We start from the raw sequence: 17,504 nt of genomic DNA on the forward strand, positions 1-17,504 counted from the left end.
ACTCTTATTTGGCCACTTTGGTGTTCTGAATATAATCCTAATCTCTTTGAGGTTAATGGTTAACTTTGTTTTGGGCCTTTGTTTTTTAAAAACGTGTATCAGTAGTTTATAAGTTGCTTGTTTCTTATTTTTGTTGAGTGACTTTTTCACATTAATTTTTATTTAACTCTTTTTGTATTCTTACAGTTTTCTGTGGTACGTCAGTTTAATTGTAATTATCTCTAACTTCTAAAGTGAAAATGTTAATTTCAACAAAGAGAAAAATGCTAAATTTTAATGATAACAATGTGATATTTTCTTGTTTTTCAAAATAAATCGAAAAAAAAATGTGAAATGTGATCAAGGTGATTAAAGGAGCCAGTCTGCTTCAACAGTGTTGAGAAAAAACATGTAATTCTCAGACAGTGAGAGAGTAAACGTTTCCTTATACCAGCAGACGCACTAGCTTTCTTGTTGATCACAGGCTGGAGATGTCTGCCTACATGGACGTGTCCCTTCCCCCTAGCTTTTACTTACTGGTGTCAGGAAGTAGGATGGTTAAGAGTCATTTCTTTTTTTTTTTTCTTTTTTTTTCTTTTTTTTTATTACAAAATCAGATATACAGTGAGGAGGAGAGACAGAAAGGAAGATCTTCCATCCGATGACTCACTCCCCAAGTGACCACAACGGGAACCAGGAACCTCTTCCAGGTCTCCCACGCAGCTGCAGGGTCCCAAAGCTTTGGGCCGTCCTCAACTGCCTTCCCAGGCCATAAGCAGGGAGCTGGATGGGAAGTGGAGCAGCCAGGATTAGAACCAGCGCCCATATGGGATTCCCGGGCGCATTCAAGGCGAGGACTTGAGCCACTAGGCCACGCCACCAGACCCTCAGAGTCATTTTTGAAACCAGACCCTGCATTCCTTTTCTCCCCTGCCATTTACTGATTGGATAGCCTTGGACAATTTTTTAACTTACCTGATACAAGTTTTTCATAGGCAAAGTCGGGAAGGAGCTACCTCTTATTAAAAGATAGCAGAACTTGGAAGCTGCTTGGTGCTCAGAAAGCCACCGCTGTTCTCTGACTTGTAGGAGCTGGAGGGGTTGCCTGTGTTTGCTTTCAATCATGTGTCTTCTCAGAATTTATTCATTATTGATTATTTTAATACTAGGAGACAGGAAATGGGGGACTCAAAAATGAATAAACAGCCTTCCAAAAATCTATCTTTTACTTGTTCTTGATTCTGAAAAGCGAAATTCAGTAGGTTTTCTATAAGTAGATATTCTGGAGTGACGAGATCTGTAGTGCAAGAACCAATTCAAGGACGAGATGTATGGAAGGTGCATGCTCAAGGGAAGGTGTGCGGGCAGGCACTGTGGTGCAGCGAGGTGCAGGGTGGTGCAGCCTGGTGCGGGCAGGCACTGTGGTGCAGCGAGGTGCAGGGTGGTGCAGGCAGGCACGGTGGAGAGCGTGGTGCAGCATGGTGCAGGCAGGCACTGTGGTGCAGCGAGGTGCAGGGTGGTGCAGCGTGGTGCGGACAGGCACTGTGGAGCGCGTGGTGCAGCATGGTGCGGGCAGGCACCGTGGTGCAGCGAGGTGCAGGGTGGTGCAGCGTGGTGCGGGCAGGCACTGTGGAGCGCGTGGTGCAGCATGGAGCAGCACCGGTGCTGATGGCTCCAGCCTTGCTCATACACGCAAAGGTGGTGGATAATGACCCCATTCTCTACAGAATAAAACAGCAGAGGGAAGATCTCCTAACTCACACACACCCTGTCTTTGAAATGAATGAATAAATAAGTCTTTTAAATAACAAAAGACAGAGGGGGGTCTACCAGCAGGATTGGAGAGCAAGCTTGTAATGATCTGGAAACAAGAGGCTGTGTCTGCAGTGAGGCTCCGCTGGAGAGGAGGGAGGAGGAGGATTTGCTGCTCGGCTGGAGCAGTGCTCATTTACATGTTCATTTTGGAACTCTCCCAAGGTCATGAGGTCAGGTGCATGATGGGAGTGACCTGCTAGGGATAGTGATTTTACTGTAATGAGATCAAAATCATTTGGGGGACATGGTCAGCAACCATATTACGTGTTTTTACTGATTCTGCTGTGTAAGGGAAGAGGGTGTTTTGGGGTGCTGCAGGAATGCAGGGGTGTGTTGGGGAAGTGCCGGGGTGCTGCAGGCTGTGACAGCTGCTCCCTGATAGCACAGTCCCTATTTCACAGATCATTTCCAGCTTCTCCGCTTTGAAAGTTAAAATTATAGGCATTACCAAATTATAGGCATACACGTTGGAGTATGAATATTTCTTCACTTTTGTCTCTGTATTTCTTTTTTCTCCTTTCAGAGACCTTTTTGCTTTCTGGGTTTGCAGACATGTAGTGCTTAATAACCGCTGTCCTCCCTCTTCTTCCAGTTATAAAACTTGAAGTTATAGACTTGTGAACATCATTTCTGGTGTTTTTTCAGGATTGCTACCTAACCTTGGCCAAATCTGCAGATGCTACTACATCATATAATTTTATCTGTTCAATATAGTATGACTTCAAAATTACAAGTATTTTTCTAAAGCAGTAAATATAGATCTAAGATAATTTGTATTGTTACATTTCTGTCTTACTTTCTGTTCTCTGGTCTGGAAGTTAGTCTTCTTTGTGGAGCCCATTTTTGCAAAGAGCCTTGTTTTAAATACAGATGGTTATTTGTTGGAGAAGCTTACAGTGAACACAAAGGCTCCCATCTGTTGGTTTACTTTCCAAACCACAGTCGGGAGTGAGCCAGGGAGTCAATCCAGATTTCCCATTTGAGTATTAGGTGCTTGGTCACTTGAACCATCACCATTTCTTACCATGATCTGCATTACCTAAAGCTGAGGTCAAATCCAGTGCCAAGTGAAACCCATTGAAGGCATAAGCATCTGGTACTAACCACTAGCAATAGACACTTGCCCTAAGTTTATGTAAAGGGCTTGGAAGAGTTTTCCAACTTTCACACTCTCTTTTCTAAATCTGTCTAGTATTAATTTCAATGGTATACTCTTTCATAATGGCATAATGAAACCCAAGTAAAATAACCCATATTAAATATTCAGTACACAAAAGCTAGCTATTCTATTGTAACTGTGACATTGAATAGCAACATTTAATATTTAGTTTGATTCTAAAGTGGACAGAATTGAAAGAATTTTAAATTTTTTTTATTCTATCAGTACTAAATATTTTAAGTTTTCTGTACATGAAAAAATATACACATACTTCATTCACAGAACTCATAAAATGTAACTGAAATCTATGACTTAACTTTGCCATAACAAACTGGTATTTTCTTTAGGGGATTTTGCTCATATATACTTTTATGAAGGATTTTCTTATTTTTGAATAGATTTTTTAAAACATTTTATTTTGTTTTGTGATATAGGTTCATAGGTTCTGGGATTGCCCCTGCTTGAATAGATGCTTTAATCACTTACATATCATACCTTTGTCTCCTTTTAGTTGTTATTAAATCATGCTTTATTTTCTGAATTTATACCTCTTACATTAATGGTGCTTTCTGCTGATTTTTGGCTCTTTTGGCAGTTTTGGTATTTGCTGTCACCTTTTGTCTTCTATAATTCAGTGTCTTTGTGCAGCGTATTATAAGATAGCTTTTTGAGCTAAAGGATGTTGAAGAAGTGTATATTTGAGATTTCAAATACCTGAACAGTATTTGATCTGCTTAGGTTTTGGTTTTTGATCAGTATAGAGTTCATTGAAAATCATTTTCATCAAAGTTAGCATGGCTTCTATTACTGCTTTTGAGAAGGTCAGTTTTATTCAAATTTCGGCTTCTGACTATTTCTCGTCTTTGGAGGTTTTTTGAATCTTTTCTTTGTAGTGTTCTGAAATTCCCTGGTGATGTGCCCTGGTGAATATATTTTTTGCCCACTCACTTTGCTGGGCACTGTGTGATTCTGGTTTCTGTTGAGTTATTCTGGGTTTCATAATATTTCATATGTTTCCATTAATTCTACTCATTTTTGTTTCATATTTCCTCTTCTTTAATGTGCTGAATTTTGATTATTGTTGCAAACTTATAAGGGTTATTTGTTATTCTTAAAATCTTCTTATTTAAATATTGTGTTTAGGGGCAAGTGTTGTGGCACAGCAGGTAAAGCCCCTGCCTGTGTATTTCCAGCTTGTCCCACTTCCAACCCAGCTCCCTGTTGATCACCTGGAAAAAGCAGATGAAAAAGACCCAAGAGCTTGGTCCCTGCTACCCATTTGAATGAGCTGGAAGAAGCATCTAGCTTCCCTCTGGCCTACTCGTGGCCATTGTGGCTGTCTGAGGAGTGAACTGGCATGTGGGAAACCTTCCTTTATTTAATTGATGATGTTCGTTACTGCTTAGAATTTTTCTTCTGCCATCCCTAATCTCTCTTCATCTAATTATTTGTTTTTGTCACTGTCTTTTGTATTAAAAAACTTTACCCGGGGCCTTGCACGCCCAGGATCCCATATGGGCGCCGGTTCTATCCCGGCAGCCCCGCTTCCCATCCAGCTCCCTGCCTGTGGCCCGGGAAAGCAGTCGAGGATGGCCCAAAGCTTTGGGACCCTGCACCCGTGTGGGAGACCCAGAAGAGGCTCCTGGCTTCGGATTGGCATAGTATCAGCCGTTACGGTCACTTGGGGAGTGAATCATCGGACGGAAGATCTTCCTCTCTGTCTCTCCTCTCTGTATATCCGCCTTTCCAATAAAAACATAATAAAAATGTTTAATAAAAAAAAACTTTACCCAAAAATGTATTTTTTAATTCTGCATTTAAAACTGGGTGGTAAATAAAAAGCTAGTTATCTGAGAGGGGTGATATGCTTGTATGTATTGTTTGACCTGGTGAGACAGTGGCTCTAACTTGGATAATATTGAGTGTCCCTGTGAAGCAGGACCCGATCGACTGCTGTTTCCCTTAAGATTGTCCTGAAGATTAATTTCTTTATTTGAAGGACTTGAGGAGGGGAGACAAGAAATAGTGAAAGACAAACTTTCCATCTGCTAGCCCAGGCCAAAGCCAGAATCCATGAACTCCATCCATTCCTGCCATTTGGGCAGCAAGGGGCCCGAATACCTGGGCTGTCATCTGCTGCTTTTCCAAGTTAAGTAACAGGGAGCTGGGTTCAAGTGGAACAGCTGTCACTTCAACCAGAACTCACTTGCAATGCTGGCATTGCAGGTGGTGGCTTAATTTATTGTGCCACAACACTGGACACACACCCCCATAATATTGATAATTATTTTCCTGGAGAATTTCAGATTATTTGCAGAAAGTTTATCTACTTAAGCTTGACTACTGTTTTCCACTTTAGAGTTGGAAAAGGTGGAAAAGTATTCAATACATTCTGCTCTTTTACACACATAACTCATGACTGAATCTCTGGTTGGTTCAAGGCATAAATATCTGGCCCTCTGAAATGGGTGTGCCATACAAGAATTGTCCGACTGTGTGGTTTTGCTTGGAAATTTAGAGATTTAATTGTTTAACTGAAAAAACGTGGGCATATTCAAACCAGACCTCGCAATCTTCTGTGGAATCTGGTGCTTCTAATCCCTCGTCCTGTGCTCTTCATATTCATGCATTATGCTTTTGAGTTACCAGTGTTGTTTGGATTCAATATGTATTCAAGTTTTCTACTTGTTATTTTGCTTGTGTCACAAGACAGAAGTCATTGAAATCATACAGTTTTGAAATTGAAAGCTTATTGTATGCCACTCACCCATTTTTAATAAGCTTATAAAACTAAATATATAATAATCTGTTTTATTAAGGTACAGTTTCTAGCTCTCAGTTTTTGTTTTGAAAGATCTAAGTGCAAGTTGTTGGTCACTGAATCCGAGAGTTAGTGTCCACAGACAAGATAGCTCGCTTTTCTTGCGGTTTGTAGTTGCTTTTTCTTTATTCCCATTCTAGTATTGTTTTCTTTCTGTTGGGTTTCTAAATACTCACACCTTATATTTTTAGTGTTTTCAGCACCCTGAATGTCTTCACTGCCTCAGCTTTCTCAGCTTTTGCATCATCCGCTGTTCAAATCACATCCGTCATCTGCTTTTAACTCTTGTTTGTCACTCGCCGTACCACACTTAGAACAGATTTGTTACCGCCACGTGTTTCGTGCCTGAATCATGGCAGCTGGGAGAAGCGGGAGGAAACACCTAGTACCAGTGTCTAGGCTTTATGTTTTTTTCCAGTGGACCTTTAAAAAACTTCATCTTTTTTATTTGAAAGTCAGAGTCTCAGAGAGTAGGGATAAACCCCATCTCTCCAGGTGCAGCTGTGGCGGTCCTCTTTGCATTTCTCTTACTACAGCGCCCTCTGTAGGTCATTAGCCCTCTGTAGAAAGTCATTTGTTGGGCCCAGTGCCTAGAAGCTAAATCCTTGCCCTTCATGCCCCAGGATGTCTTATGGACACTGATTTATGTCCAGCTGCCCCACTTCCCATCCAGCTCCCTGCTTGTGGCCTGGGAAAGCAATAGGGGATGGACCGAAGCCTTGGGACCCTGCAGCCGCGTGGGAGACCTGGAGGAGGCTCCTGGCCCCTGTTCTGCTCAGTTCTAGCTGTTGTGGTCACTTGGAGAGTGAACCAGCCGACGAAAGGTCTTTCTCTCTGTGTCTCCTCTTTGTAAATCTGTAAATAAATATTAAAATGGGAACATCATTTGTTGTGCTTGTGCCATCCGGTCCCTGTTCCCCCTGTTCTGAACTTTGTTCTCAGTGCCCTGAGAGTCCATTTGCCGCCGTTAGCAGATAATAGCTAGTTTAACCTTCCACCTGGCAGGGCGATCTCACTGTGCCATGTAGAACACCAGGACAGCTCCCGCCTTACAAGTTGTTAGTTGGGTTCCCTCGAGAAACCGATCTTTGGGAGAAAACTCGTACTGCACAGAGAGATTTATTTCAGTGAATTAGCTCAGTTCAGTTGTGAGATGTAACAGTTTTCCAGTGCTGCAGGACAAGCCAAGAAGCTTAAAGCTGAGCTGTGTGGAGTCGGAAAGCTTGGAATGTTACCCTGCAGTGTTGAGGAAGAAATGTATTGTGTAGTGTATTTTGCTCATGAGCCTTCAGATGATTGAGGTAGTTATTGAGGTAGCTTCGTTAATGTCTACTGATGTTAGATGTTGGCCATGTATAGAAAATATCTATATGTGTGTTAGACAGTTAAAGAAAGAAGGTGAGAGAGAGCGAGGTCTTCTGTCTGTCCACATGGGAGATTAGATAAAGCCCCTGCTCTGACCTGGCTCTGCTTTGGACATTTGCCATTTGGTAAGAAATCAATGGCTGGGAGATCTCCCTTTCTCCGTCTACCCTTGTATATAACTCAACTTCAAATACATAAGTAAATCTTACAAAAAGATGAGGTATGATTTGCATGTCATAAAGAAAAGCTTGCCAAGATATCCGTTGATTAAAAAAAATCCTATTCCATCACTTGAACAAGAAGAAATTCTGCATTAATGCGCAAGTCACATCTTTTAGTTCATACATGTACTTTGTAGATTCCACAGTCTATGAAGTTAGTACTGCATTACTCCCTTTTTTGCATAGAAAGAGAAGCAAGGTGCAGATCAGTTAAGACACTTGCAGATTACGTGCTGGCAGAAGAACTGGATCATAGGCAGCCTTGCTCCAGATTTTAACAACTGCTGATTCAACACCACCTCCGACTGAGTTCCAGTTTTCTGTTATAAGCATAAAATTTCTTTGCAAAGATATATAAGAAATCAGAACTTTGTTTGCCTCGAAATAAGGGAACTCTGATGATGAGACCTAGGCAGAAGGGCGTTTCCTCATCTGCTTTCCTTTTTAAATCATGAGACTGAATTAGTTCTCTTGCTGCTATTTTTAAATAAAAATAATAAAACCATGGAATTTGTTTACACTATTAAATATACTAAGGGCTGAATAAACAGAACAAAAAAAGGTCTTCATGGTCTTCATACCAAATCTTGAAATAATTCTATGATTACAACTTACTTCTCTCAGCTTCTCCTTATCAAAAACTCAAGAATTATCATGACAATATTTGATCTAAGTATTTTCAGCATTCCTTCATTGTTCCCTAATTTTGTCTTTGCCTTCCCACATTTATTTTTCTATGATCTGTTATTGGTACAGCGTTTTAAAATGTAAACCAGGTTTAGTGCTTCTCATGTCCAAGTTCCTGGTATCAGCCCAGTCTGTACTCTGAATTCCCACTTCTTGCTGATCACACTTCAGAGTAGTGATTTCCTAACGACTTTTGTCCTGCTACACGCGTGGGAGACCCAGACTGAATCCTGAATTCCTTGCCTCGGCCTCCCCATCCCTGGCTCTGCTCAGCATTTGGAGAAAAAAAATGGCAGGTAGAAGTGGTGCATTCTCTTTGTCTCTCTCAAAGAAATAAAATTAGGCCCAGCACAGTAGCCTAGTGGCTAATGTCCTTGCCTTGTACATGTGGGGATCCCATTTGGACGCCAGTTCAATTCCCAGCAGTCCTGCTTTTCATCCAGCTCCCTGTTTGTCGCCTGGGAAAGCAGTTGAGGACAGCCCAAAGTGTTGTGACCTTGTACCCGCATGGAAGACCCAGAAGAGGCTGCAGGCTCCTAGCTTCAAATTGGTTCAACTCCAGCCATTGCAGCTGCTTGGGGAGTGAGTCAGCAGATGGAAGATCTTTCTAGCTGTCTCTCCTCCTCTCTGAATACCTAACTTTCCAATAAAAAAAGGAAAAGAGAAGAAAGTCAAATTGAAAGTTAACAATAAATGAATCAGGGCTCTGCTTATCATGTTGATTCATAGTCGGTTTTACTCATTTGAAGTTGTTTCCTGAGACCTAACCAGAGGACACATGAGTCATTTCCAGAATCTGTGTTCTTGCCCCTTGTCCTACCGTTCCTTACATGCTGCACTTAAACCGAAAGTCTTGTTCTTTTGTGACTGTTCTCCTTCTAAGAATTTACACCAATACGTTTGTACTTTCTGTTTCATCTTTTAAAATACTATTCTGACATATAGTCAGGCCCTTTCTGTTACCTAGTGCGCAAATGTTAAGAACTCAAGATAGACCTTCTTAATATTTGAATCTTTAACGTGTTTCTCTTTATTTGTATTAGCTGCTTATTTTCTCCTCACTGGCATGTAAAAATCAAAATAACATGCAGGATATCTTCAGTTTCTGTATCAATTTGAAAATAAAGTGCTTCTTCTAGTTATCTCTGTTGAAAGACCTACTTGTGTTAAAGATTACTTTCGCATTATAATACTTTTCTGACATTATTTTTCTTTTTTGCTTACTGTGCTGTTTTGTTTCTTATGTATTTTGGCTAGGCACATTGCATTACACAGTGACAGTTTGAGCTCAGAAGCTGGGTTCAAAAGGAAGTAGATAGGACCTGGCACAATGGCGTAGTGGCTAATTCTTTGCCTTGCATCCACAAGGATCCCTTGTAGACATCTGTTACTGACAAGGCAGCTGCCTACTTGGCAAAGCAGTAGAGAATGGCCCAAAGGACTCAGGACCCTGCGCCCACGTGGGACCCTGGAGGGGCTTCTGGCTTTGGATTAGCTCAGCTCTTGCCGGTGACAACTGGAGAGTGAGCCAGCAGATGGAAGATTTTTCTCTCTGTGTACTTCTGCCTTTCCAACTGTAATAGATTACTCTTTTCAAAAATAACAATTTTTAAAAATAGATAAATAAAAGCAAAAATTATTGAACTAAAGCCAAACCAATAAGCAGTAGCATCTGCAGGGGATTCCAGTCAGGTCAGTGTTGATCACGCTCCCAGCACCTTGACCTTGAAGCCATTTGCTCTAACGGTCTCCTTGGACCCTTCCTGTCTCTGAACTGTTCTCCTTTCTTATACAAATCAATTTTTGATAATATTTGTAATCTTCCTTCGTAAAATCAATGGTTTTTATTTTGAAACACAGGATTATTTTTAAATTTATTGTTTGAGATATTGTATTAATGAAAGATACAATTTCTTTAAACGTAAGTCTAAATGGCCACTGACTTAAATACTGCTTTACATTTTGCTGTAAAGATAATTACAGTTATCATAAGCATGAAATTGGCCTGAAAGTAGAATTACAAAATAGTAAGTTGGTTGTGGATGTGTTTCAGATACATGACAAATACATATATGTGTAGTATTATGTCCTTACATGGTTTTTGCACCAAGATAAACTTCTCTTAATTCCATATTTCATGCCATTTTTTAGAAAGCAATCTTAAGTTTATGTGTGTCATTAAGGAGAAGTAGTGAGATTTTAAAAGAAACACATGTCCATTTATTTATTTATTTTTAAACATATTTTAAAAATTCATTTTTTATTAGAATTTCTTTACAATCTTTACATAGTTATTAGGGTAAAAAGGTTCAAGGGCTATAGGGAAGTGGGTTAGACTATTATTTCTATATTGTTTCCTTCATGTATCTGAGGTAAAGAGAGATATTGAGAGAGAAGCCCCACCCAGTTTCCCACCCACCCCAGGTCCTAGCATGCTCTGAGGGTCTTGCTCTGAGGGTCTTGATTTTGATAGTTTACCAGTTATGAATCGCTGCCAGTCTCTCCACTCCAAGCACGATGAGGTCGCTGAAGAATCCACTGATTGATATAGTCCTGCATAGAGTCTCCATTTGCCCAGTATTTCACTGCCAACATATAGCTGAGGTGGTTGATTGACTTGTTCTGTCTTCTGTCTTTTCTTGATTAGGGTTCTGAGTCTGGCATTTCGATTGGGGAGATCCCCAAAGAAACTAGACCAGATTCTTATATGTATTAGCAAGCACAGGGCCCGACACAGTCCATCACCTCGATCAGCTGGTGGTTGCAATTGCTGGGTTGGTTTTGTTTTCAGCTCCGACTTCCACTAGAACCAATGGGTGTTGCAGTCTGGTTCTGCCCAGCCACATTCTCGGCATCACTTAAACAAGTGGGAGCTGTAGCCTAGTCGGAGCAACCCACAATAACCCCCACCAGGCCCGCCCCCTACCCTGGTTTGCCAGTATGTGTAGCAGATTAGTCCAGTCTGTCCCACAACCCATTCGGCTCTCGTACATGTCTGTCGATGGGTATTAAAACTTAGTTCCTTCTAACCAGCTCAACTATCCAGCCCTCATGGATGTTGTTGGGTGCCTCTCTGTCTAGCCACCCCAGCCCCTGTCCTAGTTTTCGTGCCCTCCTGTGGGAGTGGTAACCCAAGAGAGAGGAGCCCACTATTTTCCTCCCAGGCCTCTCCCACTCCCGGATTATGCACTCTCCAGGTGGTTCTGTGGTTTGACTTGACAGGTTTAGCCCCCAGTGCCAACTTCTGCCAGCTGATGCTGTGGCTAAGCCCAAACAACCCTCACCAACTCTAATTTTGTTTGCACCAGTAGGAATAATCAGCCCAGCCTGGCTTTTCCCTGATCTAGTCCACATGAGGCACACAGGTGTTGTAGCACCCTGCTTAGTCTAGTCTGCCCCCATCCCAGCTCATGCTAGTGGGAGTACCTGTCACGCAAGGAAACCCCCCCATATTCCCCCTGCTGGCTCTGCCCCTCCCTTCCTGGTTCTCACCTGTGCTGGTTGGGCCCTGCGGTCACTTCTAGTACAGGCAACCTCATCTTGGCATTCCGTATTGTGCACTGGTTTTTGTCACGACCAAACCTGGCTAGACCCACACTCTGTTCCAGTGCTCGGATTTGCCAGTGGATGATGTGAACTGATTCAGCCTGGTCTGCCCCCGACCCATGCCAAATGTATGCCAGTGGGAGACTTTCCATGGCCTGTTCTGGGCTGTTTCCTATCCTGCTTCTTGTGCTTACCTGCAGGGTCTGTGCCCTGCCAGAGGAGTTGCCCAGGCTCCTCTATCAGAACCTCTTCCAGTGCCAGGTTTTGCGCATACCAAGGGGACCATGAGCCAGCCCTACTCAGTTCACCTCTTGTCCTAGCAGGAACAGTAAAAAGAAATACATGCCCATTTATTTAAATGTGTATGTGTTAACAAGTGAATCAGTTTTTCTGAACAGCTGAATCATTCATTTTTGGAAACTAAATATTTGCAACTGAGTAATCTAGAAAGGAAATTGGCAGCACAGTCTTTTATTGTTCCTTTTCCAATATTATAAAGTGTATCTCAATAATGAAAATACATCAGCTGACAAACATTTAACATCTGCATTATTGATGCTTGTTACAGTATATGAAATAGGAATGACAGTCTTGAATAAGAACGATATTGAGTAAGTGTGCCTTTAAAAGTACATGAACCTCAATACTGTGTCGATTGGAAATCGATCGGATATATTTTAACAGACTTCAGTTGTTTGGTAGATCAGTGCATTTTTCAGAGGCTAAGAGTGCTGCAAACCAGTGGAATTAAGAGAACAAAGAACAATCTCTGTATAAAGATCATAGGTTGATGTAGACATTAAGGATGCAGCCAGAAGTGTTTGTATAATCAGCTCTGCTGTCAGAAGAGAGCTCGGTCCTCAGTCTGTTCTCCCTGGAATGTGTAGATCTGGTACTAGGAGAAAGCAGTGTTGAATGTAATGTTAATATTCCCTGCCACTAATTTGGTATCGCTAATAGAAGTCATATTGTTCTCCATAGAGGCAAAGCAAATTACTTTGCATAAAAAGATAATTAGCTTACTTTTACAAATTAATTTTTAAATGAAACTGGTTTTCTTCATGTGTCTGTTTTGTAGCTTTTAACTTATAGATGAAAATTTGGTTCAATGGAGAATGCTATAATACTGCCTTGTTTCACAGCCATGAAACTCATGACTGCCCTGGTGAATGTCGCCTTAAACCTCAGTATTCATCAGGACAACACACAGCGGCAGTATGAAGCCGAGAGGAATAAAATGATTGGGAAGAGAGCCAATGAACGACTGGAGCTGCTGCTGCAGAAACGCAAAGAGGTACGTTCCCTGAAAACGCTTGGTATTTTTATGTTCCATAAAGATGAACTAGATACGTTTGTAATTTTTGTGTTCCCTATAAAAATGTGTATTTAACTTCAAATTTGGGATTTTCATTTCCTGGACTAGAGAGTATGTAGGGAATGTGCTTCTGGGCCATAGTTTCTACTATGCCAGCTGATTGTGAAGATAGACAACCAGCGCCCCCATTGGCACCCCCACCAGGTGCTCCCATTGGCACCCCCACCAGGTGCCCCCATTGGCACCCCCCACCAGGTGTCCCCATCGGCATCCCCACCAGCGCCCCCGCCAGCACCCTCACCAGGCTCTGTTGTCAGTATTTTTTGAATAGTGTGTTCTTGTATCACTTCATGTCTTCACAGTTTGTGTGCCCGAGCTGTTAGATACTTGTTACAAAATGTGCTTTGTGATTTATAGTTTTGTCTGACTGAAGACTAGTATGTATTTCTGAAACAGATAATAACTTGACAGTAGGAGTCTGGTGTGCTTAACCAGAACCACCCCCCATCTTTGTTAGTCACTGTGCAGGGATGTGTCTAGAACATATTTTAGATAGGCTGTACAAAACACTGAGATTCAGTGGTTTGGGCATATATTAAATGGGTTTTCAACTTAGCAGATTTTAAATTTAATGAAGGATATATCAGTAGATAATCATCTTAATTTGAGTTACATTTGTATTCCCAAAGTTACTTCACTAAAACTTGCAACAGAAAATTTAAAAAGAAATCTGAAAGAATTTTGTTGTTGTATTTATATGTATGTAGATATACTTTTTATTTATATATGTAAAATAAAAGCGAAATGTAAGAACAAAAATTATCCTACTGGTAATTTGAGATATCTCTTTACACAAATGAGAAAAGTTTAGAAACTACTAAGGTTGACAAAAACCAGAAATTACAAACAATTGCAACTGTTTATTTCAAATTATTTAATGTAATTATTGCCATTTGCATTTTCATTGTTTTTCATTTCAGCTGCAAGAAAATCAGGATGAAATTGAAAATATGATGAACTCTATTTTTAAGGGTATATTTGTTCATAGATACCGGTAAGGGATTTTTTAGATGATTTTTAACTTGAACCGTTCTTACTTATTTACAAGCCCCTATTTATAAAACTGTATGGCTTTGCTAATTATAACTTTTTGTTTCCTGGAAAATTTATCATGTATTATTCTTCCTTTATTTATAAATGCTAAGTGAATAGGCTATGTCTCTGAAAGAAACTATACCACCACCACCACTAGTGCTGCCATTTATTCCAATTTAAAACATTTTTGGAGGCAGACCCTGTACTTGGGTTTGTGCTGATAAACTGTTAGTAAGATTTTGAAGTTAATGCCTTCCTAGAATATGATTGCTTTCACATTTGTAAGAACTAAATGCCCTACTTCTTGCCCTGTGGTACTGTCTTAATTCATAATAAAAATTAATCAATAATTTTTTTTTCCAAAGCCTCTGTGAAGATGGGAGAAAAGAGAACAGCAAAGGGCGCCCCTTCAGATAATGCAGTGCTCTGCACCCGTGTCTTGTTTCCTGTTAGGAAAGTATTGATGTCATACTCCATGGCCAGATTCTGACAACTTTAAAACATAACACTGTGAAAAAAGATGATTTCTCATAGAGCTAGTAAACTACGGCTGTTTACTTGTTACCTGCTGTTAATCATATGTGATTTACAAACATATAGGATCTATGCAAGATAATAGCATTTTTCAAATACATTTGAGACTGTAATTGGTCAGTTCCTATAAAGAAATAATTAAGCATTTAAAAATGTACAACTTTGATATTTTAGCAAAACTTCTTTAATTCTAAGTATGGATAGATTTTGTGATGTTGTAAAAAATATAGGTGAAATCAGTGGAAGCGAGGGTATTTGGGGAGGAAGTTAGGGAAATTCCAGAGCGTATGGAACTTTGTCATATAAGAATAAAGTGAGAGTGGGAGACTTTGTGAAATGGCACCAAAGCCGACTGTCTGACTTGGTCTTTTTTTTTTTTTTTTTTTTGCATAAACTACTTGTGCAATGCATAATTTACACATACATCATTTACTTTCTATACTGTTTTTCAGCCACATCTGTATGAAAGTGTAATTGACAACAAAAGGTTAACTGCATGTTCAAATGCATAATTTGAAGTATCTTAACATATATATACCTTGAAAATTGCCATCACAAACAAAATAATATTTATCACCTTAACGATTTTTCTTTATTTTAATGTTTCAGTTTTTTTGTTGTTTGAAGTTTTTCCTCCTGTATGCACAGGAGAGGAAGGGGGAAATCATTGCATCTTCCTTTTAAACTACATTAGCACCGGGGGTCATTTAGTGATGCTTGGGAGACCCCATTGTGGGAAAGAATATTTCAAGGGTGTTACTTGAGTGATTTTGATTTTGTAAAGTTTGTGAAGTTGATGGTTTCATTACTCCATGTTTGACAGAATCTTTCCAGGGTCTGCTGATTGACAAATTACCCCTTAGTGCAGTCATAGACCCAGGAACATGCTTCACATCTTGGCCGGGGAACTCCAACCTCTCTGCCTTCATCCTCCGGTGTGGCAGCTGACATACCCTGCTGGCCTAGATGGACCGGATGTCATGTCCTCCGTGGGCGTGTAGGCGTGCTGTCCACCACACAGGCATCAGCAACAGGGGAGGGCCAGGCCCGATACATGCACTCTAAGATTGGACCACACATCTGTGACTTACTGTGGCCAGGGTCTGAGTCCAACAGTCTGGTCAGGGAGTGCCCCGGGACCTCAGACCTCAGTGTGCCCCAGCCAGCGCACACAGCAGTGAGTGCAGCAGCCTTCTCAGTTCCGTGTGGGCCCTATATGCAAAAGAAATTGGAAGATAAGTGTATTTTGTTGTAAAATGCTTAGGTATGCAAGGAATTTCATGAAGTTCAGTTGGATTTTTTATTATTAAGAAAATATGCATGAATGTCAACAGTTTATGGCACCAGAAAATAAACTTTTGATTCCAATTTTGCCATGGACATCTTAAAATACAGCTTTATTCTTTATGTTCTACATGAATTTGTAGAATTGGTGTTATTTCATATTCAGGAGTGTGTTTTACCGTTGACTAGAGTTTTCTTTGTTAGCAGTGTTTTTAAGTGTCTAACTCTATATAGGAATGTTCCAGTAATCTTTTTCTTCAAGAAATTAGTACATTAATAATTGTTTTTGTATATTGTATTCAGAAATTACTGTTGTAAAGTTGTTTGTAATGTGGGTAATTTTACGTGTCTTCATTCCTTTCCCCCTCTTTTTCCTTCTGTGGTTATTCTGTCTAGGAATAATTAATTTTACCTGAAAAATGGGATTTTGCTTACATCAAGTTTTTGCAATTTTTCTATTATCGGCTCACATTTAATTTTTACATTTATAAGTCTATCGTAAGATATAATATGTAAAGATGTTTGCAGTCTTTAGTGGGTTTTTTTTTCATCTTAATGGTTATTGTTCGTAAATATCTGCAGTTTGTGTGAATCTAATTTCCCAGTTCTCTTCTATGTTCATATTTCTGTTGAACATCTGTAAATTGGCTGGATAACACAAAGGTTTCTTCTGTTTCAGACTGGAAATTTACTAATTCTGTATTTTCTATTAGGGAATTTGATTTTTTAACCTAATTTTTGTACAAGGTATATGAAGATATAAGCATATTCTGCAAATAGACATTCTACTCTGTGATGTATAATATATAGCATTCTTCTTTTCTTAAAGACTCATTTTCTTATTAGAATGGCAGATATACAGAGGAGGAGAGACAGAGAGGAACATCTTCCATCAGATGATTCACTCCCCAGGCAGCTGCAACAGCCAGAGCTGAGCTGATCCAAAGCCAGGAGCCTGTAGCCTCTTCCAGGTCTCCCACACAGGTGCAGGGTCCCAAGACTTTGGCCCATCCTCAACTGCTTACCCAGGCCACAAACAGGGAGCTGGATTGGAAGCAGGGATGCCAAGATTAGAGCCGGCGAGGACTTTAGCTGCTACGCTATTGCACCAGGCCCAATATATAGCATTCTACCATATAATGAAAGATGATCCTTCCCCTATTTAGCGTTCTTAGTACTTTTCCTGATAGTTAAACATTTCAGGTTTTTTAGTCTGTCTATTGTTATACTCATACCATTGAGCCAAGTAACTATAGAATACATTTTTCAAAAATTATTTCAACAGTGATAGTTGGTAGTTTTATATACATTTCAGGATCGATGTGTCACTTTTTACACAGACTTGTGCAAATTTTAAGAGGTGTTCTGAATCTGTACACCATATTAGAGGGAGTCACACTGTTCACAGCAGTGACTTCACGTCAACACGTTGTGTTCTGTGTTGATTTCCTCATTCCTTGATGTCTTTGATGCTGTTAGATTTCTTTCTCAGTGTTTTATATTGCTGTGAATGTGATTTCTTTAAATTTTCTTTGAAAATTGTAAGGAGAATGAAGTAGATTCAGAAAAATATTCCATCCACTGTTTCACTGTACACATGGCTGGGACCAGCTGATACCAGGATTCGGGGGCCAGGAACTTCCTCTGGGTCTCCTCTATGGTTGCTAGGTCCCAGAAATGTGG

At 40.3% G+C, this 17,504-nt stretch overlaps 1 protein-coding gene across 5 annotated transcripts in view; it reads left to right on the top strand.

The window, feature by feature from the left end:
- Nucleotides 1-17,504, top strand: part of STAG1 (stromal antigen 1) — a 198,826-nt gene that overhangs the window by 121,620 nt on the left and 59,702 nt on the right. For all 5 annotated transcript variants that reach the window (XM_041004538.1, XM_041004566.1, XM_041004557.1 and 2 more), the window contains exons 8-9: nucleotides 12,736-12,887; nucleotides 13,889-13,962. In XM_041004538.1, coding sequence (XP_040860472.1) covers nucleotides 12,736-12,887; nucleotides 13,889-13,962 — 226 coding nt within the window. The remainder of the gene's footprint in view (nucleotides 1-12,735; nucleotides 12,888-13,888; nucleotides 13,963-17,504) is intronic.

Source organism: Ochotona curzoniae, unplaced genomic scaffold (genome assembly GCF_017591425.1).
Source record: "Ochotona curzoniae isolate NIBS_2020 unplaced genomic scaffold, NIBS_Ocur_1.0 contig_1302, whole genome shotgun sequence".
NCBI classification, from domain to species: domain Eukaryota; kingdom Metazoa; phylum Chordata; class Mammalia; order Lagomorpha; family Ochotonidae; genus Ochotona; species Ochotona curzoniae.